The sequence below is a fragment of the Solea senegalensis genome, linkage group LG14, assembly GCF_019176455.1.
Source record: "Solea senegalensis isolate Sse05_10M linkage group LG14, IFAPA_SoseM_1, whole genome shotgun sequence".
Taxonomy (NCBI): domain Eukaryota; kingdom Metazoa; phylum Chordata; class Actinopteri; order Pleuronectiformes; family Soleidae; genus Solea; species Solea senegalensis.
Genome location: NC_058034.1, coordinates 5817313 through 5843733, shown reverse-complemented (window position 1 = coordinate 5843733; position 26421 = coordinate 5817313). Strand labels below are relative to the sequence as shown.

Genomic DNA, 26421 nt, shown 5'->3' with positions numbered 1-26421 from the left:
AGTGCTTCCACCTGCCTGAAAAGTTAATGCATTGAACACATCCTATAAACTTTACCTCATGATTCCCCAGAGGTACAGAGCAGTATAGAGGAAGTACTTACAGAGGATTACAAAAAAAAGAGGAACCTTGACAGGGGACTAGTGCTGTGACCCACCTCTCCTCTCCTCTCCGGCCAACCCCTCCACCCTGCTCTCCTTTCTGTCCCCCTCCCTCATTCCTCCCTCTCTCCTCTCTTCTCCTCCTCTGCCCTGCTCCCCTCTCTTCGACAGGCCCAGGGTAGACAGCGGGGGGATGGCAGGGTGCCTTTAGCTCACCTGCGATGGCCGTGGTGGTGCTTATTGTGGGTTAGCTCAGCCCTCTCCTCTCCTCCTCTCCGGAGCTCTCTCTCACCCTCTCACTGTTGTGCAGCTTAAAGCCCCGTATGCGCTAACCAAGCAGCAGCAGATCAACTCAATTCCCTTCCTGGTTTCTGGAGGGCAAAGAGGTCCCTCCCTTTCTCTCTCTCTCTGTCTCTCCCTCTCCCTTAAAGAAACAGCATTCACCCACCATCTCCTCTCCCTCCTCCCACTGTGAAGCAAAGCAAAAGTAAAGTGGAAATTTCACATGCACTCAAAAGTGGACAGTTGTTAAAGTCATAATCTCAATCATAGATCACACAAACCATTAACCCATACCTTCCCACTGTGGTGTATCACAGGGAACATCAGCCACTGTTTCCCTCTCTTGGTGCTCGAATATCTGTTGTAAGGTTGAATTAAGTTGTCTTTTCTCTCATGCCACATCTCTCAGTGCTCCTTTACTTTTCTATGTGAGTCAAGTCGCACCCACCCATCCTATTGCCTGAGGTCATGGTGTCCAATCCCAAAAGCAAGCCATGGCACATTCCAGCACACACGGTAGGGGCTGCCAGCAACCCCCTTCATACTCTGGCTTAGCCCAGTCTCTGTACATAAACCTGCCATGCTCCAACAGGTGAGGCATCAAAGAAGACATTACCAAGTTCAAATGAGTCTTGTCCATTGTTGCACATGGCAAGTTCCCATGTGTAAATTTGCAGCTCATGCAGTTGATGTTGCGCCACTTCCCACCGCCCACTGCACGCCCCCTCAGTGAGTGTAAGCCAGCCATTGTGCCATATAGAGTGGGATGAGCACAAGATGTAATTGATGATTCTGTTGCACCCTCTCAACTTGCCTCTGTATGCACTATAACTGATATATTTAATGCACACACACACACACAAGAAAATGTATTAACTTACACAATGTTTCTGCCCTTTAAGTTGCTGCCTTTTACCAGTCTCACAGGTGTGTCCCACAGTGCAGCAGGGCTCGACACTGCACAGATAACCTTGCAGGGGGAGTCATGGAAAGAGGAAAAGGCAGTGCCACAAAATCTGCCTAGAGGGCACCATTGAGCACAGTCTATATGCATAGAAACTTCAAAGGTGTGCATGAATTGCAGTGTTTGGACATTTAGTGCCACAATTCGCTAGAATTTCCAATGCTGAATTGCGAGGGTGCAGGTGAATAAGTTGTAGCTTAGTGGAATGAAAACAACAGGATATGCACTTTCACATAAATGCACAATATTTACACAAGTTGCCTTCTATTCAGTTTTTCCCTAATTACCAACAGACAAAATTAGTTGTTGTCTGGCCATGTGCTGTCTGAGAGTATGTCAGATGTTTTTTATGGCAGCATTGCCCCTCGGTCCAATATAAGTTGGTTCTCTCTGACTCCAGACACCCCACATCAGATCTGTCATTACTGTCTGAATAATGGTTTTCATTAACTATAGCTAAAAAGGAGGGGCGTTAACAAGAATCCTACAATATAACTGCTTTAGATTGGAGTTTACAAAATATGCACTGTTTTTTTCACCACAAAAAAAACATGTTAAAATGTCGACATGTTTTCATGGATCCTGAAACTTTGGAAGCTAAATGGAACCCAGCCATCACTTGTTTGATTATTAATATTTGTGATGTTGCTCCTGTGAAAAAGTGTATTCTGTAAACTGTTATCGCAATGTCTAAGTAGATGATGGAATACTTGAGAAAAAGCACCACAGGGACATTATAAGGGTCAGACTTATTCAGTCTGTCAAGTTCTGCGATATATTGCTTAATCTCTGAGGATTTTAAGTGTGCAATGAACTCTGACAGCTTGAAATCAGCACTAGCACCACCAATTTTTGCTAAAGTTTTTCCTGCCAACATGTCAGTGTGTACAGTGGAATTATTTGGAGGAGCGGTTGGAGCGCGTGACCATAATGCTGGTGTTGTGTTGAAATCTGTTTCTCTGTCAAGATGTGTTTTAGGGCAGTAATAATTTAGCTACTAAATTAATTAAGTCTGATAATCGATGAATAGGGCTTGGGAACAGCTTTGCATTGTGGGATGTGTCAGGGGTGAACATAAACAAATCAGACCTTATACTTCCATTATTCACAGCAGACATGTTCACTTACCTTGTTTGTGGTGAGTGCCTACACATCGGTTCAGTCTCCACTCCAAATCTTTAGCCTCTCATGTACAGTTCACTAACGGCTGGGTGCAGGACCTTCACATAATGAAGTTGGCAAAAAATGTGACCATTGTCATTCGATGTACGTGAAGCTAAATATAGTAGTGTTTGCTTTTCAACAGTCTAGTTAAGCTACAAGTGGATGAGGGAGAGTATGTGGAGACAGCAGACCAGGCTTGAGGCATGAAGATAAATATTATTAATATTATTCAGATAGAATAAATATGGTTCTGATAGAAAAATATAAAGGCAGCTCTCAGATGATGCCTTGCATGCTTGTTACATGCAAGAAAGCTCGATATGAATGCTGTGATACTATAAATAAATACATGAGAAATCGATAAAAAAACCATATACATCTTTTGTACATGTAAAGATGCAAAACTCAGTCCCTTGTCGATTTTTTTCCAATGTGAGGAGTTGATGCACCTTGTAACAGAGCAATGTTTCACCATATTTACACAAGGCTTATTAAATGTAGTTAACAGTATAGTAACAGTAAAAGAAAGAATAATGACCGAAGGTAAACAATAACTCTGACAACAAAGCCTCAAACATGGCCGACACGCCCATGATGCAACACGGCATTACTACATAATCCCATTCCCTATTGATTTGATTGTTGGAGTTTTATATATATGTATATATTTATACTATAATTATAAGTTAAATGATTTTAACTTCTTAAACACAAGTTCTTTCTTCTTATGATATGCCTCTGTGAGAGTAAAAATAATGTATTTGGTTTGAGAGCTAAACACAATACTAAACACAAATTGTTTAAAATGGTATTTGCCAAACCTTAACATGACAACATCCTTAATTTTCTGAATTTCCTTTCAATTCATCGAGGAAAAACTGATTATTACATTAGTTAGTTGCTCATGTTTTCCAACTAATCTTCACCTGAAGCCAAACCCATCCTAACCATACCAACAGGACTAGATAACAGAACTCGGTATTCACGGGCCTCAGTCACAAGTTCAACACCTTCACAGTAACTTTAAAATAAAGTCATTGAATGTATTTCTCCGCTGAGAAGTGTTCCACTGTGGGTTAAGGGTACAATCACAAGACACAACACGTTTCACCCACGAAACAGAATTCAAACACACTGTTAACATTCATTAGCTTAGCATAAGTCTCTCAAGCTGAATGGTAGCTAGAGACTAGAAAAGGAAAAAAGAGAGAAAAAAAAGTTTAATTAAAATCCACTCACCCTCCAGGAGCTTGGAAACCGACTTTATTCAACCCATGATATTCTTTTTGTGTCAAGTATCTGTAGTCAAAGTATTGACATTTTGCAGCTTGGAGCAGTGACGTTGATTTAATGGACAACGGACAAAATCAAAGTGAAAGGGGGCGGGGCACACAAACGGCGCGGTTCATTCGTTCCACATTCAATTTTTATGTCTTTTCTCAACACCTAAATTCCCCATCATCTTTTAAAAAGTAGGTTTTTGTGGGACAGTACTTAAAGCAGCCATTTCATAAGGTCACTATCAGGTTAGCAAAACATTTACATCAACAAATAATGAAATAATCAGTACTCACCTGTGGGATATAATGTAAACCTGAAAGAAAAAAAAATCAAACTACAGGAAAAACAAAGGATGGTCGATCTAAGTTAGTTTTGGTCTTTGCATGGTGGTGAAATGTACAACTTTGAAGACTGGACACCTGACCAGACTGCAAACAAAGATTTCCTGGTGATGCCAGACTATGGAATTTACACAATGGTGGTAGATTATCTATTAAAATTAGATTTGAATTGATGTAACAGATGTTATTAATGAGTAACAACTTACAGTACATTCACAAATAAGTTTTATTTTCATCTTTTTATACATTTTAACCATAAACACATTTTTTTTATATTATAATAAAATGACTCTTCTCCCTTGTCATTTACATAAATCAAAATTTGTATATTAAGACTGCAAAATAGTACTCCTGTATTTGTATATAGCTTTGTACACACACAAGTGACAATGTACCCATTTAGCGCTGAACAATACACATTTTGGGGGTGGGGGCTAAGAGCAGCCATTACAGAGAATACAAGTGCTTTAGCAAGACAGGAGGCTAGCAAATAACACCACCACCAGCACCACCACCACCATGTGACCAACACTGACCTGGGTTAAATTCTGCCACCAAATCCTTCGTACTACTTGAAATTTGCAGTCAACAATTTCTGGATTAGACCACAAGGAAAAGGTTTCCAATTGTGTTCAACCAGTCTTTTCTGAAAGCACACCTCTTCTGGTCAGGTCCCAAGAAAAAGCTTGGAGCGCAACACATAGCAGTAGTGAAAATATAACGGAATACACATCAGGGGAATAGTACAGACCAACAACTAAGAAAAATAGAAGTTAAATTATTCAACGCGATTGAAAGTCCATTTCGACACTGCAGAGGTTCAAGCATCTGATAAAAACACCAGCTAATCATCCCCATCATGATGTTGGGAAATAAAAAACACACACACACACACACACACAGAATTAGAAAGATAATAAGCCATGCTATTTCATCCCATGAATACAGCTTGATCGTTGTTTTCTCAACTTCAAAAAAGGAGACATTCTGGCCTTGAGTCAGACATGGGGGTGTGAATTGAAATGTATGCTGAGGAGCGTAGGTCACTAATTGGAGCAAAAAAACATTCAAAATACACTGATATACTGTTCATGAATGTACATAAAAAAAAACTGATTTAGGCATTAGTAGTCATGAGTACCCTCTTTGGTTTGTGACACTGTTCACTAAGTGATTTTGAGTGATTGCTCAATTACCAAAATATTGTAAATGACTCTGCATAGGCCCATTTGCCCTGTGTACTCTACTCACAATTTTTTTTTTTTTATTGGAGGCAAGTGCACGTTTTGGGGAAAGTAAGTGCGACAAAGGGATTTTAAATCAAAATAACAGCATCCTCCCAAAATAAAACCAATTTAGAATTTGCAGGTAATACATTACATATCAGTTTGAATCTCAGGCTGTGCAATTTCAGCCAGACAAAACTCTATAGCAGGTAATTTATTAAAATCCCACAAGCCATCAACTGTTGCCATAGAAAAGATTAATACAGAGTATTCAACAATACAAAATAATTTTGTCAATCAATGCAGATTCAGTCAACACACTAGCAGCCCTTAAGTGCTGTACATCCCCTTTATCTGCGTGGAAAAGTGAGCTGCAACTACTTTCGACAATGGCATCGTGAAGCTGTGGTCTTACAGTACGACTCAGTGTGCCCTGCTGTTGGGGAAATAAATGTAGAGGAAAGCCCGGAACCATTTTTACCCAAGAGCAAGATGAAAAAAGAGCCAATATGTGAGATGGCTTGCGTACGTGTATGTACAGTATACTATGTATGCATATGCAAGCAAGACCCAGAGGTGTGTGTCAGGGCAGTGGAGGGGGGTGGGGGGGCGAGGAAGAGGGCTTCTGTTCACTCAGTGCTGCGGGTGGGAGTGCTGGGCTGGTTGAGCTCCATGGTTTTGCACAACCAGCCGGCAAAGTCCACTTCCTCCACTTCTGATCGTTTGATGAACGTGTGACTCTGAAAGAAAAAACACAAAAAGGCAAACCAATGTTGTTGCTGCTGGAATTCAACAGGAATATTGCGTTTTGACAACTGGTCATTGATCAACTTCAAGCCTGAGAAAGTGCAGAATCAATCATTTATTGTAAAACATGCTTGCTGTTGTTGTAGTTTCTTTTGAACTGAGTCACACTTGAGCTCAACAGACACTGCACTGGTTAGAATAGAAATCAAACAACCAAGTAATGAATACACACCTTCAGCCTCCTTAGATCTGCTCTCTCAGCTGGGTTTTTGATCAAACTGCAAACATAAACAAGACAGTTACCAACATAACTCAGTTACATACTTTACTACCTAAAATTCTGTTGATCTGTGATTTTGTGACACTTAAGTTTGAAAGCTAACAGATTAGCCTGCAATTTAAATCAGCATTTTGTGGAAACCTGAAACCTCCAGTGTCAATAAAGATTACACTTTTCTGTGAATTATGGCACATCATGTAGTAATTAAACAATAGCTAATTTTAAGACTCTAGACGTTTGAATGAGAAGAGAGATATATATATACACTTGTATGTTTTTAGATAGGCAATGTTTGTGGATGAACAATTAAACAATTTCTTATTCCACCTATTAAATTCATCCGTTTCTGCAATTACCCCACCAAACAAAACAAACTTGTTCACTGTAGTTGACACCATCCGTTTTTACAGAAAAGAAGAAGCCTCTTGGATGTGAGTCCAATTTCTCAATGTGTTTTGGGAAACTAAATAAACTAAATAATACTGTAGTAAGACTGCATAACAGTAACAGATGGACAAGAGTTTAACTTTAGCTGTTGGTTAATTGGCATCTCTCTACCTGCTGAACTCTAAGGATTAATTCTAGTGGAAGATGAGAGTGCTCTAAACATAGCATGTCGACACATTGCTCACCAATTTGTCACAAAGTCTTGGAAGTCATTGGTGAAGACGCCATGAGGCAGTTTTGGCGGCGGCTGAGGAAAAAAACGTTAAACTTTTAAAGATGGCAGTTAAAGGAGATAAGTACAGGTAAAGTCTAGAAAGAAAGTGTGTGTGTGTTTAACGGAATATATCTCGCACCTCATTTACGATGTAGTCCAAAAGTTCAAAGATGGCCATGGCAGGTCGACTGTCCACCCCATGTCCTGTCAATAAAACACACATTTATACATGACATATAGAATGTTTTATTATGCTTACTTAAATGTAGAAATGCTGTTACCTTTATAAGCTCTATATAACCCTTAGTATATGCATTTATGCCCTCTGTGTTTCATACCGCTAGCTGGCTTTCCTGGAGGTCTGGGCCTCTGCATGTTGGTGTGCAGCTCTCCCTCTGCTCCGTCTAGAACAGCCTGTCCAAAGATGGCCTCCAGTTCTTTGGCGTCTGGTGGGGGGATGGGGTAGCGGCCAATTGCCAGCTCCACCAGGGACAGGCCCATGCTCCACACATCAGACTGAACCGAATAGTGAGTGCCCTGCAGTCTCTCCGGCTGTTGAGAAACACACAATCTACGTCAGAGAAGGTAAGAAGAGCCAAGATGCCAGGCAGGAGAGAGAGGTTTGGGTAGAGAGCTGGGCGGGGAAGGTACAGTAAGTAGAGGAGAGGATAATGGAAGGGGAGAAGGAGGAGGGGGTATTATGGTAGGGAGAGGTGGGGTGTGGTTCAGGCAAGAGGACAGAGGATGGGAGGGTTTGGCAGGAAGTGAAGAGCAGCTTTAGAGTGTTTTTGTTGGAAGGGTGAGCAAGGGCAGATGTGTGTGTGCTGAGAATTATGATAAAAGGGCAAGTGTCTCCACACCACTGATGCTTTATGGGTACGGGATGGACAAACAACTTTTAGCCCCGCACCCACCAGGTGTCTAAGAGTGAGGACAAGAAAAAGAGAGCACTGTTGCCCAACTCCTTGCCAAGGAGCCCATTGCAGGGTACAGCCCTCACTTCTTGGCAGGCAAAAGTGAGGGAGGGCCAAAGGAAGGGAAGGCAGAAGGAGTGGCCACTGAGCAAGAGCAATGTGAGAAAAGAGGAGAAGGAAAGTGGGGATAGGGCCAGAGGAAAAGGAGTGGGGGCACAAGCGTGTAGAGCTGACTCACCGACATGTAGGAGCGCGTTCCAACAAAGGAGTTTGCCATGGAATCAATGAGCTGGCCGCTCACACCAAAGTCGCACAGCTTGATCTCCCCGCGAGAGTTGACCAGAATGTTGGAGGGCTTGACATCTAGGTGGCAAAGGGGACGTGGACAATCAAATTAATGGCACTTTAAAAAAGCTGCAATATCAACATATACAGTGTGCAGTGAACATAATCAGAAGCAATCTGCATCTACACCAACACACATCAGCTTTCAGGTACACTGGGCATTTACAATATTTATTGTAAACTGAAAATGTCTTTCTGCAGTTTGCTTCTTTTGACAAGAGTACTACTGACTTGACAGAATAAGTGAAAAGCAATAACAAGGATTAGTGTTATGAGACAGATGACAAGTGTTAACAGAGCTTTTAGTTCACAGCCGACAGCCCAGTTGTGGCTGACAAGAAACAATCAGGAAGTGAAATGTGGGCAACTGCTTCGTCATTTCTAAATGATGTTTTTCTGTTTAGAAAAGACGGCGGCATTTTCAAAGACTCGAGTTATACACAGGTCTTTGTGGACAGCAGCCATACTTGGTGCAGAATTTGTGTTTTTGAATGAAAAAACAGAGTAATGTGGACATAGCCTTAAGTGCTGAGGGGAAAATAGCTAAAGTTACTGGCTAAGCCTCAGTTATAAACAAGGCTGCTCCTCCACATTTCCCGCTCATCACTAAAACACATCCTGCAAAATAATCAGGTTTGACTGAGGCCTACAATCTATTCGCTGCGGTGACTGACCCCCTCTCACTGACCAAGGACGTGTGAGGAGTGACTGAGAAGGAGTTAGAATGAAAGAGTGGGAGAATGATGGAGGGAGGGGTCACCAGGGTGCGGCTGCTGTATAATCACATCGGAGAGGCTGTAATTACTGCCTGAGCTCACAGACAACTCTGTTCTTCAGTACCACCGACCCTGTAAGCACTGTTAGACTTCACTGTGCTGCACTGTGTATGTCCAACTGCTGCCTTCAACAGCAATTTCACAACAATAAACAACATGTATCCTGTGGAAAAACATGTCTAGCTTGTTCTTTGCAGTGTTCTGACTTTTAATTATTTTAGAAAGCAATGGTTATGCTTTTGGTTGGTTTAATGTTAGCGTTTTTAGCTCCATGCTGCAAATTTTGAAGCTCAAGATATTGCGGTACGTCCAAATTAGAGCCTATGTTTTGGTGAGCCAGTCTCACACCAAGACGTTCATACATCTTGACCTTGATGTTGAAAAGGCATTAAGACCTTTACAACATGAAAATCTAGTTCCTGTGGTGCATCTTTAAGTGTTTTCACTGGCAAAAAAAAGTTAATAGATATTTGTATATATTCATTAAAGCTAAATGGTTTTTGTTGGCATGTCTGAGCCTGTTTCAGAGGTGGATAGATATTGATAGCAGAAATTATCCTGCACTTTTTTATTGAATATAGAATGCAAACTGTATGACTTGAATGTCTGCTAACAGCCTCACCAGCATCAGCATAATCTATCCACCACTAACGCTTAAGAGAACAGAAACCACATGAGTCATAACTGTCCAGAAAAAAAACACAGACATTGTATTTTTGACAACTTCTGTTGATTCTTGTAATCTGGCCCTGTTGCCCTTTAGCAGTAATGACAATTAATACACATATACGGCTATTTTTGACAATGATTTTGCAATTACTCATTTATTATTGTCAACAGTTTTAATAATTAATTAATCAATTTACATGTTTTTTTTATAATCAAAAGGAAGCTATCTTTTTCAGCTTCTTAATGTGAATATTTGCTTTTTTCTTTGTTCCATTGGACAACAAAATAATTAAAACGGAATCATTTTGGTTTCTGGAGAAAAAATAATTGACAGATTAGTTGATTATGAAAATAATCCTTAGATGTAGCCCTAGATGATATGGAATATCTGAAGTCAGAGGCGTTCCAAGGAAGTGAATTTCTGTAACACCAGCCTTTGATGTTTAAGTTAACCCTGATCCTTGGTGTTCACACATTTAGGATCTGCTTAGGTGCATAGTTAAAATACTAAACAATTGAGAGCAGTGTGATTTATTGCAACATCCTTACCTCTGTGCATGATCTGGTGCTTCTCCCTCAGGTAGGCTAATCCTCTCAGTACCTGGAAATAAGAGAGGAAAATATTTAATGTTGCACAGAAGAGACAATGTGCCAACTGCCAGCCAATGGTGTATATTTCCAATAATTTAAACTTGGACTTTAATAAACAATGAACACTGAAGAAAACAAAGTAAGCTATGAGTCACCCATGACAAGATAACAAACTGCTAATTGACCAACACCACAAAGATACACACCCACAATGGAATGGAGGTGAAATGCAAAAACATGGTTACTAACAAGTTGCAGTGGTACTGATAAAATCAGATGAACTGATAAACATTGTTCTTTTTCACAAACAAATAATAAGCTGCCACCAAAAAATAAATTAATAAATATTTTCTTTTAAATCTGACATACTTGGGATATGTGTAAAAAGCACTTGATAATTACGTACAGCTATGCTAACTTTTCCCAGGATATCTTCTGGGATTCTTCTGGCTTCCTTCAGGACCTGGTCCAATGACCCACCATCCTGTAGGGACATGTTGCACAATTAATCATCCATTATATATTCTTTTTTTTGCAATCACAGCACATGTGACCTGAATATTCTCTAGTATCAAATCACACCAATTCACTTAAGAAGTCTTTGTCTCTCACCATGTGCTCCATACAGATGCTGATCTCACCATCGCTATAAAAAGCCCCATAGAAGCCCACAATGTAGGGGGAGTTGCATTCATGCAGCACCTGCAGCTCTCTGATAATCTGGTTCCTGATAGCTGGCTTGATTTCCAGGTGGATCAACTGAGGAGGGTTAATACAAAACCATGAGTTACTGCTCTGACAAAGACAAGTGGACTGGATGCAGAAACACCATTCAATGGGTGATTTATGTCTTAGCATAGCACATTTCACACAAGTGGTGGACAATACAGCTAATACTTGCTGTGTAAGCATATAACACACTCTCTCGAAAGTTATCCATATGTTTCAAATAGTGTAAACTTAAACAAAAAAAAGATTTATTCAGGACAAGTCAAAACAAAGCTGGATGGTCAACAAGCTGGAGCATGTTGCTTGAATAGCTGTTGCTGCAGATTCCCTGAAATCCAAATAACTCACTGTCAAAAAGTGCTAAATCCAATATGTGATCAAATAGAGGGAAAATGGACAGACCAACTGGCTATAAGTAGGTAACACTATACAAGGACATCTTTAAGTGCTCAACTGAGACTGTATTGTTGTGGCAGAGGGACCAAAAAAACAGTAATGGAAAAGTAAGACACAGAGGATCACAATTTGCAGTACTTCAATGTGACATACAGTACTATGCAAAAGTCTTAGGCCACCATTAGATTAGTTGTTTTAGGAATGCTATAGTGACCATGCAATATAATTATTCTAGACTCACTTTATCGAACCATGTCCAGATAATACAGGAAACATGTATACATTTTAAAATAAAGTTTCTGAGAAACAAAAAAGAATAATAATAAAAAAAAAACTCGGTTTCGGTATAAATATGTTTCAAATGAGTATTTCGGATTAATCTCCCTCCATCTGACATGCAAGATAACAATTAAGATAAAACTCAAAAGGTAAATCTTCACCTTACGGGCCATGACCAAACCCGAGGGTTTGTGGCGGACCTTGTTCACCACTCCTCCATTTCCAGCGCCCAACTCACATATGGGTTCAAAGTCCTCATCCTTCAGTTCCCCAACCTGAGCCCTCTGGGTGAGGAAGGCGTTAAGTCGTTTCTTCTGTTGTTCATCCAGATCCAGCTCACCCAGTTTCTTCTGTAATGCCTCAAGATTGGCTCTAGATGGTGACACAGGTGGCAAAATATAAGACAGGGACATTTAAGGACTGTTTACAAATAGCAGTGCATGGGACTGATGCAATACAGTGCTGTTGATACACAGTAATAACGTCTTCCACAGTAGGCATGAAGGGAATAATATCCTGTTGTCATTATCCTGAGCAAAATAATTGTGAGCCATTAGAATGTTATGATAAAAAATATTTTTATCATCATCATTTATATATCTATATCTATAGATATATTTTTTTTTGGTTTACAAAAGGACACTTTAGTTAAGACGTTGTTGCAGATAAATCATGCAGGCTACCCCTTGTGGCTCCCTTGTAACATACAAAGAATGTATGTGGGTGAGCTAAACAATAATTTTCAACTAATTCATGTGAAATATTCACATTTAAAACCATTCATATTGATCCCAATAATGGAAATTTGTCACTACCAACTTAGTTTACATAATTTTATCAAAACCTATGATCAAATAGAATATCATCCAAGACAGTTGCACTATTCATTGTTGACTGGTTAATTTGACACATACTGATGTAGAGTATGAACTTAGATGATATACTTCCTTCTAATATTTGCTGAATGAAGTTATTCCGTTCATATCTTTAATATGCCATTGTATCACATATCATTACATTACAAATATGTTTGAAGTCATTTAGTTATTTAATACAAATGCGAGAAAGTGGTGTTTCATATCGGTTTTTTGTTACTTTTAATTCATATTCGAAGTAAGATCATTCATTCATTCATTCATTCATTTTTCTGCATGTACATATTTTCATGGTTTCGTTCAGTACCTGAAACCGTGTCCCTGTAAGAAAAAATGAAAGTATCTTTCTGTCTACAGTTGAAGGACCATTTCTTTTTTTCACAGTTATATCAGTAGAGCTACTCACTCAGATGCAGCATCAATGGTGTTGGAGGTGGCCTGTGCCTCCCCAATGGGCGTTATGTTCAGGGGCACGGGTCTTCTTTTGGGAGCCATTTCTTGAACTACCCCCAAACGACTTATTCGAAATAAATCACTAAGGAGCTGGGCAGCTGATAAACGTATCTTCTCTTTGTCCGAAACTCAGTCTGAAATTTTAAAAAAGCAACAGGGTCAACTCTAGGTGGCTAGTAACTTAGCTAGCTAGCGTTAGCAAGATTAGTATACTTTCGGTAGCATGTCAGTGTGCTAAAAACTCTATCATGCCGAGGCGACAGTTAAATGTTGGGTGGTTTGTCTGGGCCGCTATAGCGTTAGGAGTCAGCACATTTCTTTACGTTATGCTCCTTCGTTGCTTATCTACCTGCTGCTACTAGCCATTAGTCACCTAGCCGCTACTAGCTAGCACCAGCTCCTGGAAGAAAAACCGTGTCCTGCGTTGCTTAGTCCAAAAGTGCAGCCTCTCGCGAAGAAGACAACAAGCCGCCGTGGTTTTACCGGTTCTCAAACCGACTCGGTCGGGTTACCCTCCACAGGACGGCGGCGTCTCAGCGATAAAAAAAAAATCTCTGACACTCACGGGGTATGCGATCTGAAGCGAAAAGGGCTTTGGCTCTGGTTGGTGGTGCTTGAGTACAGGAAGCAGCAGCTGCAGCATCAGACCTGTGTGACAACCACAGGGGGAGAGAGCCCTCCGTAAATAGCGCGAGACCGAAGCTGTATGACAAGGGATGCAGAAACCCTTGCGAGAGGTTCACAGCGTCTTTAGTTTGAGATAGCGGTTTGCTGCTTTTTATGAGCTACACATTCCCAGCACAACGGATACTCAGCCGCCCTACTGCTGCTTCATATGTGTTAAATGGCTGCAGGTTAATAAGCTACAACATACATCACTGCCATCTAGTGGTAGCATGAGGAGACTGAAGGAAGCCACACATTATCACAGTAAATTGAAAATTAAAATCTCTAAAATGCAGCACCCTGTAGCTCGATGATAATAGTAATAATAATCACTTTGGTAGTCCCAGGGGGAAATGTTTTAGTCTTACAGCAGCCCATATAGTAAAACACCAGAACATATACAGTGTACATGATTGTACTTCCTGTACAATTGCACAGTTACTACAGCAACATGAGAAATTGTGGACTTCAAGAGGATGTGCTGGCTGCACAGTCTAACAGCAGCAGGGAGAAACCACCTGAAACACTGTGTGGATCAAGGGGGACCAGTCAGTTACTGAAGGAGCTGCCCAGTGCTATGATGATGTCCTGCAGGGAGTGATGGGAACCAAATATTCTCCCACCTCCTCCACTGTGTCAAGGGGCCATCCTAGGACTAAGCCTCCTGTCTGTGGTTGACATGCCACTGCCCAAGCAAACTACTCCAAAAAGGGTGGCTGATGCCAGCTCAGAGCTATCAAAGATGTTATAGTGTGCCCCCTGCACTCCAAAAATATATCAGTGTCCTCAGCAGATAAAGATAACGCTGACCTTTCTTGTACAAGACAAGAGCACGGTCAGTCCAGTACAATTTATTGTTCAGGTGAACACCAAGGTACTAAATATGTCATCATTTTGTTTTGCAAAGTTGAGTGCAGTTTGCACTCAGAGAGGACAAACTGCAAAAGCCACTGAGTTTAGCACATCACCACCAAAGTAATTTGTTGGCCAGGACCTACATCCCCAGAAAATTGAAATTAAAAGAGTTATACTGCTCACAGCCAGACATAAAAATTCATAAATGTGGCCAATAACATCACAACAATACTACTAAAAAACAGGTGTATCTATATTGAGTAATGTTTTTTAATTTCCTCATACTTGCTCACTTGGCCAATGTGATGCTTTTAAATATGCTAATATACATTTCTTTTCCTGGATCCCTAAAGCATTAAATTGGTTACAGGAATCATAACAGGACTATGAGCTTCCTCATGCCCCACTCAGAGAAACACACATACTATTATCTCACAACACAGCTTCCTCTTGTTGCTTCAGGTTTGATTTACTTGTGCAGACAGCATTTAAAAAAGCAGACATCTGACCTTTCCTCAAGTAGAAGAATTAAACAAAGTCTTGGTTACTGGTACTCAGGAACAGGTTTCCATCAAGGACCTTGTTTTAATTTCTCTGGATACTCCTTTACCACATTGCTGTCAAAGAAGTACCTCCACAGCATGATGCATTCACCAGCAGTTACCCAACAGTCTTCCTCACAAATCCAGTGGCTTTGGTTACAACTTGCCATGTGGTTCAAAACACAGTCATAACTATATTAAAAAAAATGATGGCAGACAGATTTTTAAGAATCGATTTTTAATTAATTCCACACGTCAAGAACAGCTGTTAGAATATGATCATTTTAAATTTTACAGTTTTTATCCTCATCAGGCATCAGATGTGTCCCCAGCATGAGCATTTGGTAGAGGACATAACAATCCACACCTTAACCAGTCCTCAGTGGCATCAGCTGCCCTCAATAGCTTCTCGTCTGTAGGAACAACTGGAGGCGATTCAAGCTTAATAAAATATTATTTAGTTTTATTGTCTTAATATGAACATGTAAAAAAAAAAAAAAAGAAAAAAAAGAAAAACACAACAAACAAAACATTTACATCCTGGATTGTTAAGCCTCTGCCCATGCTACCTTATGCATTATTGTAAGAAGAGATGCCAACTACATAAAGACCAGACCCTCAGTTTTCCCGAGTTCCAAAACAACCTGCTGACGATTCTGGCTCAGACCCACAGAAACAACCTGCACCGCCTCTCACCTTTAATCAAAAGGCATAGAGAAGTTTAGGAGATCTGTTCAAATGATGACCTATACCTAGAAACAAATGAACAATTTTATATGTATAGCATTTACCTAAAATTACAAACTGCCTTATTAAAGACAGGTATTGAGTTCTTTATACTATTTTGTATCTAAGCACCTTCTAAAGTATATCATTTTCAGGGACAGACTCAGATGTAGAACAGGCAGAGTGCCATCAATTTTGGGTGACTACCAAACTTTCCTCACTCTTAAACAGTTATAAGCTACTTCAATTTGTCAAAAGGAGGAAAGAAATGGAAGACCAGATTTGACTATTTTTTTTAACACCAACTCTATCATGTGACGCATTCACTAACAGCAAGGCCCCAGATTAATGTGTAAAATATAATTTCTCTGTGCATTTGAGCGAGGCAAAAGAAAACCAGATTAAACGCAACAAAGGCGATGATAAGAGAGGGGGAAACCCATGCACGACTTGAGTCAAGACTTGTTCCCTCCGGTGTTTTACAGTGAAGTAGGACTGCTCCCATTCCGAGAATCACATCTTATTCCCATGCATCGTTGAAGAGATCAGGTCTCAATGGTCATTTATTCTCAATTAATACTCACTACACGACTGGAACTGAACTAAAAAAGCCATTAACTTGGGATGATGTTATCAAATGAAAGTGCAAACAGCTCAATGAACACAGCAACATAGTTTCTCTTGAGGCAAACCAGCTTCCAGAGGACAAACTGAAACACCCACACATGCAGCCTGTGTATCCTTACCTGAGGAACAGCAATCACATACTCAGAATATAAGTGCAGGTGCAGGGGAATCTTAGATGTAAGCCTACTGCATGTACCCATTTAATAACAATTATATTCCAGCAAAAAGATATGATGACTGTATCTACACTGAAGGGAGGCTGAGGGAGGATCATTGGTTGAAGTAGCTCGACTTGTTCCAGACAGGACAATTTGCAATTTCATCAATGACTTAAAGCTTGGTGGGGTCTTACTTGATCACACTTAACTAACTTCTGTTGTCTCAGACATGTTGAAACCATCACAGCAACCATATTCTGAATGTTTCTCCAACCCGGGTCAGGTTCAATCACAGGGCAAAAAAGGAGCCTCAGAACACCCAAACAACTGAAGGCTGCAATCTGTACAGAACTAAGCCTTAAAATGATGCTGATGTATCACAAATAACTGTTAAGAGACTGAAGCTTTAAAATAAGGAAAAAATACTTGCTGAGAACAATGCCAACACACGGGCAAAATTAAGGAGGAGAGCTCTTCTGAATGCTGTACCACATTCTCTAACTGGAAAAGACCAAAGGAAAAAAATAAATGAAATAAAACCTCAGACTGGGGTCTCAGCTGCAGGTCTCAGCTTAGTCTTAAAAATGACAGGTTCCATTCTTTACCACAAAAAAGGCACCAAAATCTTATGAACGCTTCCTTCTTAAATCCCTCCTGCGATGGCACAGCTGCCATACAGCAATTCTGATGAGTTATCTCAACTGCAATGCTGATATATATACACCTCAATAAATTATATTAAAAGCAAGATAACTGCAACAATGGTCAACACAGTCTAACTTGCCCTTCAATAAAGATGGTGTTGTTGCTGGACGAAACAGAGCAGCATGGAACGTTGAATTAAAGAATAAAAAACAATGCGGAAAAACAAAATCTCCAGTGTAAAATTGGCTTCAGAAAGACTCATCAATTCTGCCCTATGCTTCTTTCTTAGCTACTCCCTGGTCAGTCTGCTAAGTTGTTATGACTGAGGTAGGTTCTTTTTATCGAAGGACAAAATAAAAATGGAAAGCATCACACATTGAGGCCAGTATTGTGTTTTGCCCTTTCATAATTAAAAAGGTTTAAATTCCTGAAAAAACCCTTTCAAGCTTTGAATTCATTTTGCTAACTAAGAAACAATAACCTAAGAGAAGAGGTTTAAATTAGCGTCACACCACATATTCTACCTTGTCCAACCCCAAAGTTAGCCATGCTCTTTTCCAATTGGTCGCCTTTAAGAAGAAAAACTACTGAGGACCTTCCATTTCAACTTGCCTGTTTATCACACCTGTGACAAAAATGAATGCAAACACTGAACGCTCAGGGCTAAAAAAAAGAGCCTGTCATTCCAAGTCAAATACAAAGAGTGATGGGTTGTAGAGAGGAAATAGTCAGGGAGGGGAGGAAGAAAGGAGGGGGGGAGGGGGTGGTGGTGGTGCTGTTGGGGTGCTCGATCCACTCAGTTTCTTTAGTACAGGCAGGATGGTGCAGATATTCACTGCAAGGTGACAGTTGACCAAAAAGAGTTAGTTGCTTCCAGTGGTGTACAGTACAAAGAGGAATCCTAATCACTTTAGACTGAAGATTCATCAACAGTGCATGTTTGATTTGTTTGGGTATAAATCAGAGCTGCTAAAAGGCTCTGGTTTTGGAGCATCGAGGAGGGTCGTTGCATCTAGTGGATTACTGTGTTCCTGTCCTCATGTTTTTAGCCCCCTGCCTCTGTCTCTGTCTGTGTGTCAGTCTATGAGGGGACAGAGCTGCGGGGTCAGTAGGCAGTAACCAGGTCCTTGTCATAGTTATATCGGCCCCTCTTGGGAGCAGGACTGTCAGCGCTATCCTCCGTGTCCTCACTGTCTCCTCCTGCCCCACCCCCCTCCTCCTCAGAGGAGGAGTCAAGAGTCAGATCTACCACTGCGCCTCCTCCTGGCGCCACAGCAGCTCCTCCTGCGACTCCTGCCATCCCAACGGAACTGCTTCCAGATTTGCCCGTCAGGCTGGTGCTGCTGTGGGCCGGCGAATGACCGTTTGCCTCAGGAATGCCTGCAGATAGAGATGCCATTTAAATTTTTTTACATTTTACCTAAGTGGGAAAAATGCACATATTGAGGTATTGTTTCAGGATTTGACACTTACATATATCAACAACAGGGTACTCCGGTGTGTCGCTGCGTTCTCTTTCCCTGTCCCTCTCCTTGTCATCGCTGATGGGTTGCCAGGAGCCGTCAGTTAGGTACTCAATCTCCTCAATGTCCTCGCTCGTCTGTTTCAGAATCTCAGATAGCAGCCTGAAATACACACCACTATTAGAGTTGGCTTATATAACAGATTTTGCATAAGAAAATGACACAAAAAAAAGCCATTTCTAGTGAAGGTCTGCATAAAGTAAGATTCATGGCAGCCAGGCACCACATTTTGTCTGCCATTCACATCTTAACAATTCTTTATAATTTTGAGTATTTTCATTAAATCACTAGATATTATTCAAGCTAGGCCCCATTACAGAAATCTACATAAAATGTCCAAATCAACATCAAAACACCAATCTACAAACCCACCAAAATTAAGTATTTAGACCACTGAAACTAAGGAGGAGTTAAAGGTGGGGCTTTGACAAGTGTATTTTAACAAATGCAACTACACCCCAAATCCACAGTGTAACACTATGCTTGTAGTCTTTGAGTGATGTAGTGCCAGAGATGTTGAGCAATACAAGAAATAACATGCCCAAAAGTTATGTTTAAAAATGGGCTGCAGTATTTTCCTTCCTGGGGAAATAGCCATAAATGAAAATGATAACATGCACATCTTTCTGCTTGAAATATGTTGCCTTTAGAAGTGTCAATAAGCTGCGCCTTATAGGTACATATTTTAGCATTGTTGGTACAAGTAGAATAAGTCGGTCATCCTGCTGGATCAAAACCTATGAAACATAACCCGATAGCAGGTGTAGAAAACATGGCAAACAAAACTCACAAAGCCGTAATAATGAAAGCACAATGGGTTGGTGCATGATTCAACTTGTATCTAGAGTGCTGAAATACCCCCAACATCATTAATTTTCCATAACATGCATGGTCATTAACATTGCACAAGTGAAAATCCTCAGAATTTATTGAAAAGTTGATGATCAAGAATGGCACAAGTCAGTGCATGTTTCTTTCTCCTTACCCGTCAATTGTGAGCAGCTCAAAGGGAGCGGGCTTATCACAGACGGGGCAAGTCCATGTGGGCTTCTTCTCATTCATCTGCAGGAAGAAGACTGCATCGAAACACTGAAGGTGGGCACAAGTTAAAACCCGACACGGTACACCGAGTCGCATCTTCACCAACTGGGGAAAGGGTGAGGAAGAGGGACATGAGAGTGTGTTAACTACTGACCTTCTCAGAGGAACAAATGCTTAAAAGACATGTGACAGTTTAATGTTGAAATGTTTAATACTCACTGGACAGATGAGAGAAACCCGAAGACCTGTGGTTGCAATTTCACTTTCTGGGTCAAAGCGTAGTTTGTCTTGTACTGTAAGTAGATGGCAGACAGTATAATATGACATATGATATGATATTGTGTCACATACGACATTATGTACACAATCAAATCCTATCAAAATGGTGACACCAAAAAGGTTGAGAGTTGATAACTTGTAGAAAGAAAAAAATTTAGATTACAATTCATCAGAATGCTTAAGTCTTTAAGGAACAGATAATTGAGCAGACTTTACAAGTAACTTACTGCGTTCACGACAACGTTCTGCACTCTCCACGGAGCAGAGTTTGAGTTGGCTGAAGAGGTCTGCTGCAGTGAAGACCCTCACTAAGTACACTGCCACAGAGTACCGCTGAAAACACAAGTCAGACACGGTGAGTATGCTTGAGCATAGCACAGCTCCAAAATATCTACAATATTATGTACACTGAATTGTTGTCCCAGTGACGCATATCAAGAAAACTCTCATTTGAAAAAGTACCCTGAATCTTAATTTAATGATGGAAAGGCGGGGCAAAAAGCTGCAGCTTATGATCTTAAATCTTGTTTTGTCCACAAACCAAAAAATGTAATGATTTCTTTGTTATATGAAGCACAGAGACTAGAAAATGTTCACATTTTAAAAGCTGAAAACAAGCTTGTTTTAATTGTTGAAAAAAAAAACACACATTATAACCACTTAACTCTCCAAATAGTTGACAATTAATTTAGTAATCATGGGTGGGGTAGCTCAGTGCTTAAGACCAGTACCCTATGTGCAAAAGACATCATGGTCGCAAGTTCAACTCCACCCCTGGCAGGTTGTACTCAATTCCCTTGTAAGTCACTTTGGATAAAAGCGTCTGCTAAATGACATGTAATGTAATAATCAAGTAATAATTGATTAATCCTGGTGTAAATAGAGGTGAGAGTGTTTTCATTGGTCTTCCAGCTGCAGTTGAGAAGATGGAATTCATCCTTCTTTAGATTTTATACCACCCACGGCTAATTGGGACGGTTAAAATACGATGGCTGCATTTTTTGGAGACATATAGTCCCTTGTTATTTACAAGATGGAGAAACAAGCTCTTCTTGCATAGTTGCCACAATAACCATAAGCTTTACCAGAATATGAGATCAAACATCAGACCCTGACCTTGCCAAAGTTTCCCCAGGCGACAGTGACTCTGTTAGTGACGGTGGAGAGATGCAACCAGGGAGTGATGTTTACAGGTCGACAAGGACGACGGGGTTCAACGCCAGGTTTATTAGAGGGGTAATATCCCTGTAAAAAACACAAAACATTATTATGTATGTTGAGAGAGTTGCTTAAATGCCAGGTGGCAGAGTTTTTATTCATAGTTTTTTAACAGAGACATACAATTGCTAACTGCTTCTAGTCTTCACTTTTGTAGAGATAAAATGGAACTAAGAATGTAGGTGTCCTCTTCGACTGGCTTCAATCAATGCTTGTCCTTATACCAACATAACCATTCCTAACACACCAACGATGCAACTATTTATAAAGTCTAGAAGAGCCATGATTAATCACTGTAAACCATGTCATTGATGCTGAAAATGCAATAAATGCAAGAAATTTTAAACTTTAATACCACTGCATAGTGTTTGGTGCAAGTCAAAAAAGCAGCTGCAGCAGAGTCTGAATCAGTTCAGTGTACAAGTGCAATATGGAAACATCACTTGCTGTGTTGCAAAGGCTATCATATTACATTTTTTCCTTTGACTACACAACCCGTGTATGAAACTATACAGTATACACATATCTGGGAGGTTTAAGCTTCACACCAGTACAACAACATTTTGTTGTAACACAGAAATTAACCAAAGAGATGTCCTGTTTTTGTTTGTGTTCTGAGGTTGTAGCTTAACTCAAGTGAGTAAATCAACTCACTGGCACATGACAGTAGGACTGGTTGACTTTGACAGCAATATTAGGAGGATACTGGTCCTCCTGGACACCAATGGAGTCTGTGTAACAGATTCTGTAACAGACAAAGACAAGAGAGAAAGATTACTTCTGGTTGGACCATAAGTAACTTGACTGGTTGAGCCAATTACTATAACTATATCTTTATCTGCTAAGTCCAGGCACTGAACTATTCCCACAAGTCAATGATCATTTTGAAAAAGACAAAAATACAGTTTTCCTTTCCCTTTCTTACTCATGCATCAGTGACAATATATTCTGCTCAGAACCGGCACAACCTAGACAGCAGGGTTTTGAAACATATATTAAGTTTCAACAGGAATTACTGGGAACTTACCTAAGAACGACTTGGATTGATCTCATTCCTGGACGAAGATCACTAAGGAAGGGAGAATTGACCAATTAAAATGAGTATCACTTATGCCTTTTTAGATAACTCTGGTTTTATCTCAAAATAACTTATCTGTGAAAAAACGCTGGAATCTTCTTACCTTGCATTTCTGATCTGATCTGCTTGGTTTGGAGTTAACTCAAATATGCATTGACTGTCCTGCAGTTTCTCATTGTTCTGGGCAACTGTAAACAAGTGTCAACAAGTTGCAGTAACACAGCTAAATAATTAAGGCAAGATCATGATGCAAAAAATCAATCATTTTAATACTAGAATGAAGAAACTTACTAAGCTCTGTTGGTGGCAAGAGTGTCTCCAATGTTTGGTAGAAGGGCAGTGGCACCAGTTTAACTTCTGCTGCAGGTGTGGGGATCGGTTTGGAAATACCATTGAGGTAGTCTGCGCCCTGAGAGGTGGCAGTGGGGGAGGAGTTGAGGGATGAGTAGGCAACTGAAACGCCCTCTGGACGCCGTGCTGCAAGCCAGCCAGATGTTTTGGGGAAGCGGGACTCGTAGAGCTGCCTGACGTTCTTCAGAAGCTCTGGGCTGTATTCAGTCTGCACCAGCCTCAACGCTCGCCCCACAAGGTCCTGCTTCAGACCACTTTTGCTGCGACCCATTGAGGCCAGCAGCGTCTGCAGGTCTGACACCCGGAAACTTTTAACCATGTTCTACGGGGAGGAAAAGACAGATTTAGAGATGTGAAATTAATACAATGAGTATGAAATTTTAGTCTATCATTAGAATTAATGGGAGAGCCACAAATACCTACTGATACTTGTTTAAAACGCAGAGCACATCACCACAACTGACTCTTTTCTGGTAGCAATAGCAATGGATCTACATCACCACAGCTTTTTTTGACATGTCTTAGCAGAAAACACTCCGGTGTAACTGTTCACACCATCAGCTCTGTTCAGTTCATGAAAGTCAGGACAGTGTGGTAGTGAGGCAGCATACACCCTAGAACTGAGGCAGCTAAATGAACACAGTCATCATTAGAGCTGCAACTAACGATAATTTTCATAATCGATTAATCTGTTGATTATTTTCTCAATTAATCGTTTGGTCCATAAAATAACAGAAAACCTAAAAAAAAGTTGATTGGTGTTCGTCAAACCTGGAAATGATGTTCTCAAATGTCTTGTTTTGTCCACAAACCAAAATGATTAACTTTTAATAATTTCTTTGTTATCCAGAGCAAAGAAATGAAGAAAATATTCACATTTAAGAAGGTTAAACAACAAAAGCTTCAAACCGATTACCAAAATAGTTTTCGATTAATTTAGTAATCGATTAATTGTTTCAACTCTAGTCATCATTATTTTGATTACATACATCTGTAGTCTTTCCTGTGTCACAAGGCAAAATGTCTGTGCTGATAAAGCACCATTAAAATGACATGTCTTAACCATCATCTAAGTAATGTAGAATTTGTGCTTGAGGTTTGAAAGCAACATAGATTTAATCACAAAAATGTGAATGTAATCAATATGCTGAAAAACGGCTGTGTGCAAAGTTAACTGTTTACAGTCCCATGTGGTAGAAAACAACTTATGTATATGTATAAATAGCCAAGTTCTTTAAATTCCAGTTAAATTTTCAATATGATCCAGTATAATGGGTATATTGATTATCAATATATCATTGCAAATGACATTTAGCAGGACTAAATGATTAATTGATTTACCCAGGAGGTGTACAGCAATGACCAAACCTTGGGCAGGAGGAAACCCAAACTAACACTTTCTGGGTGTGAAGTCTCAGGATGGACAACAATTCAATAACAATATGCATCTGTATCTTTCTCCAATAGTGATATAACAAAGGTTCAAGATAGTAGGTAATATTTATGAACTGTGCAAACATATTTTAATATGAACAAAAAAATGCTATGAAAGTTTTACTTTAGATCTGACATGTTTCTCCATTTAAAAAAGTGTTTTTTTATTCTTCCATAAATGACACAACCTTGTCCCCAACTTCCACTCAGGTGCCAAACTTAATCTTCAGTTATCTGACATTTATTGCAATAATTATCGATGTGTGCTGGGGGTTTTTTTTATCATATAATTTGGCCAGTTTTCTCATGAAATGTAATGATTGTTCCAAGTTAATTCTGAGGAATAACAGAGCTAATTTTATTATTTAATTTAAACAATGGGTCCAGATTTTAATTATTGTCAATATTATGATTGCAACTATGTCCATGAAAATATATCAAATATGTATGTCGCTCAGAATTTCTAGTATGGCAACCTTTGTCAGTTCCACAAACAAAAAACATAAGGAGCAAAGAAACCAGAACATTTAAGAAGCAATTCTTGAATTGCACATTGGGACAAATGGTTTCCTTGAAATAAAATTTAAACAAATTTTATTAAAAAAACCAAAAACCTAACAAACAAACTTGTACATTTTGAAAATAGTAGGCGGAATCGATTGGTAAACAATCAAATAAATGTTGGAGCATTGTCACATTAAGAAGAATAGTTAATAATTCCAGTATCGGCAAAAGGAGACAAACCATGCCGTTTTCGTGGCAGCAGCAACGAAGAGTGAGGGAATTTGACAACAAGCGAAAATTGTGTTTTTCGAGAAAAACGTCAGACGTCTACCTCGGTGAACAATAATGTGCTAAAGAGCAGAATATGTGGCAAACATACATTGAGGATTCTAGCGCCTCTTTGAACATCAACAATAAAGTGCCACCCACTGGCTAGCTTCTCCTAACACTGGGACTGTCGGTATTCAATCATGGCAACAGGACATTTTGACAGGTGCGCAGCTCCACAAACCATCTTATTTCAGACAAACATGACTGGTGAACAAATAAAGCCATGTATTAACACAGCTGTAAATACGCTGGCAGCGAATCCGCTAACGTGTGTCTGATCCCATCATTCATTCCCATGTCTCCCTTTGGAGGCAGCGTGATGCTAGCTCAGCCAACGCATTTGCCTTGTTAACACTACCTAGCAGACTAGCTTTGTTAGCGGTGAAGGCTAGTTCGTTTTGTTGTGACTTTAATGGGCCGCTTCTGTGAAAATACAAACCCCAAATCATATTCATACAAAGGCCAGGGTTCTCCATAAAACATGCTGACCTTTGGCTATCATACCCGCGCCCATCTCCCTTCAAACCAAAACTAGCCAAGCTCTACTTACCATCGCTTCCACCAGTTCGGCCGCCATCTTCGAGCAGCAGTACCGCGAGAGTCACAAACGGCTGCTAGTGTCTCTCCAATGAAACACATAGGTTGATTTGATGGACACGCATCCTGAACCAATCACACCACGAGTTCATCCGGCGCCCGAAGAACTGCATACAAAATGGGCGGGATAACGGTTTTTTTAAAGTTACAGTACAACTTTTAAAAAAACACTAAGAGATAGGTCTGATTTCTCAAATAGGCCGCGGTTTGTTGTAATTACACCACGTGTTGTTGTGTTTTGATATCCATGAAATTTCGGTTTAATGGTATCGAGATTTTGTGGACGTGTGTCTTAAAAACGGACAAAATTCAAGGTGTCTGTAAAGCATTGGGGTGTTAAGTGGATCCGGTCGCATGGCCCCAACAAGTCCGCCCCGAGCAAAATATTCCATTTCAGGTTTATCGTCCAGCCGTGAGATTTAGTGTTAATTCTTTGTGTGAGCTCTGGACACTATTGAATTAAAACAAATAATTAACAAAATCCACAGACACATCAGCTTGTAGACGGGTCATACGATATCTAATACACAAAGATCACGTTGTGTCACGCTTTTAGTGTACTGTAAAGAACGCATGTAAGGGGCACGTTTATGCTCCCTCTGTTGATCCAGTCCACATTTTCCAAAGCGCCTCATATGTGGCAGAGAAGAGCCTCATGGAGAGAAAATCAATTGAGGGAATTGCAGTATCATGTAATAACATGGTGCGTTTTGTTTTGCTTTACTTTGGAGGTGAAACATCGATACATAATATCGTGGGCTACATTCAAAAGAAC

General features: G+C 40.1%; 2 protein-coding genes across 3 annotated transcripts; both read right to left on the bottom strand.

The window, feature by feature from the left end:
• Positions 1 to 5556: 5556 nt before the first annotated feature.
• Positions 5557 to 13911, bottom strand: map2k2a (mitogen-activated protein kinase kinase 2a). 2 transcript variants are annotated; one of them, XM_044044590.1, is made up of 12 exons: positions 13422 to 13911; positions 13026 to 13206; positions 11906 to 12116; positions 10953 to 11099; positions 10747 to 10824; positions 10299 to 10350; positions 8198 to 8322; positions 7384 to 7597; positions 7185 to 7249; positions 7017 to 7078; positions 6337 to 6382; positions 5557 to 6097 (listed from the first exon to the last, which is right to left on the bottom strand). In XM_044044590.1, the coding sequence occupies exons 2-12, from the start codon at positions 13112 to 13114 to the stop codon at positions 5987 to 5989; spliced, it is 1200 nt and encodes a 399-aa protein (XP_043900525.1). In that variant the 5' UTR covers positions 13115 to 13206; positions 13422 to 13911; the 3' UTR covers positions 5557 to 5986. The 2 variants fall into 2 exon arrangements, with proteins under 2 accessions (XP_043900525.1, XP_043900524.1); XM_044044589.1 differs by having other exon boundaries at positions 13026 to 13911.
• Positions 13912 to 17431: 3520 nt separating this feature from the next.
• pias4a (protein inhibitor of activated STAT, 4a) lies at positions 17432 to 25648 on the bottom strand. The gene is made up of 11 exons (XM_044044639.1): positions 25600 to 25648; positions 22722 to 23103; positions 22534 to 22618; positions 22380 to 22421; positions 22007 to 22097; positions 21251 to 21379; positions 20362 to 20467; positions 20075 to 20148; positions 19800 to 19960; positions 18765 to 18916; positions 17432 to 18671 (listed from the first exon to the last, which is right to left on the bottom strand). Exons 1-11 carry the CDS (start codon positions 25624 to 25626, stop codon positions 18397 to 18399), a joined length of 1524 nt encoding a protein of 507 aa, XP_043900574.1. The 5' UTR covers positions 25627 to 25648; the 3' UTR covers positions 17432 to 18396.
• Between the last annotated feature and the right edge of the window lie 773 nt (positions 25649 to 26421).

Bases quoted from the DNA above. Each gene is read 5' to 3' on its own strand.
- pias4a (XM_044044639.1), bottom strand. From the start codon at position 25,626: ATGGCGGCCGAACTGGTGGAAGCGATG. The intron at 19,961-20,074 runs GTGAGTATTAAA...CCCTTTCCCCAG, and splicing joins GGGTTTCTCTCATCTGTCCA to TTGGTGAAGATGCGACTCGG. The intron at 18,672-18,764 runs GTAAGTGTCAAA...CTCTATCTGCAG, and splicing joins GTACCCTGTTGTTGATATAT to GCATTCCTGAGGCAAACGGT.
- map2k2a (XM_044044589.1), bottom strand. From the start codon at position 13,114: ATGGCTCCCAAAAGAAGACCCGTGCCCCTGAACATAACGCCCATTGGG. The intron at 8,323-10,298 runs GTAAGGATGTTG...TTTGCCACCTAG, and splicing joins GCACCAGATCATGCACAGAG to ATGTCAAGCCCTCCAACATT. The intron at 7,598-8,197 runs GTGAGTCAGCTC...GTTTCTCAACAG, and splicing joins GAACGCGCTCCTACATGTCG to CCGGAGAGACTGCAGGGCAC.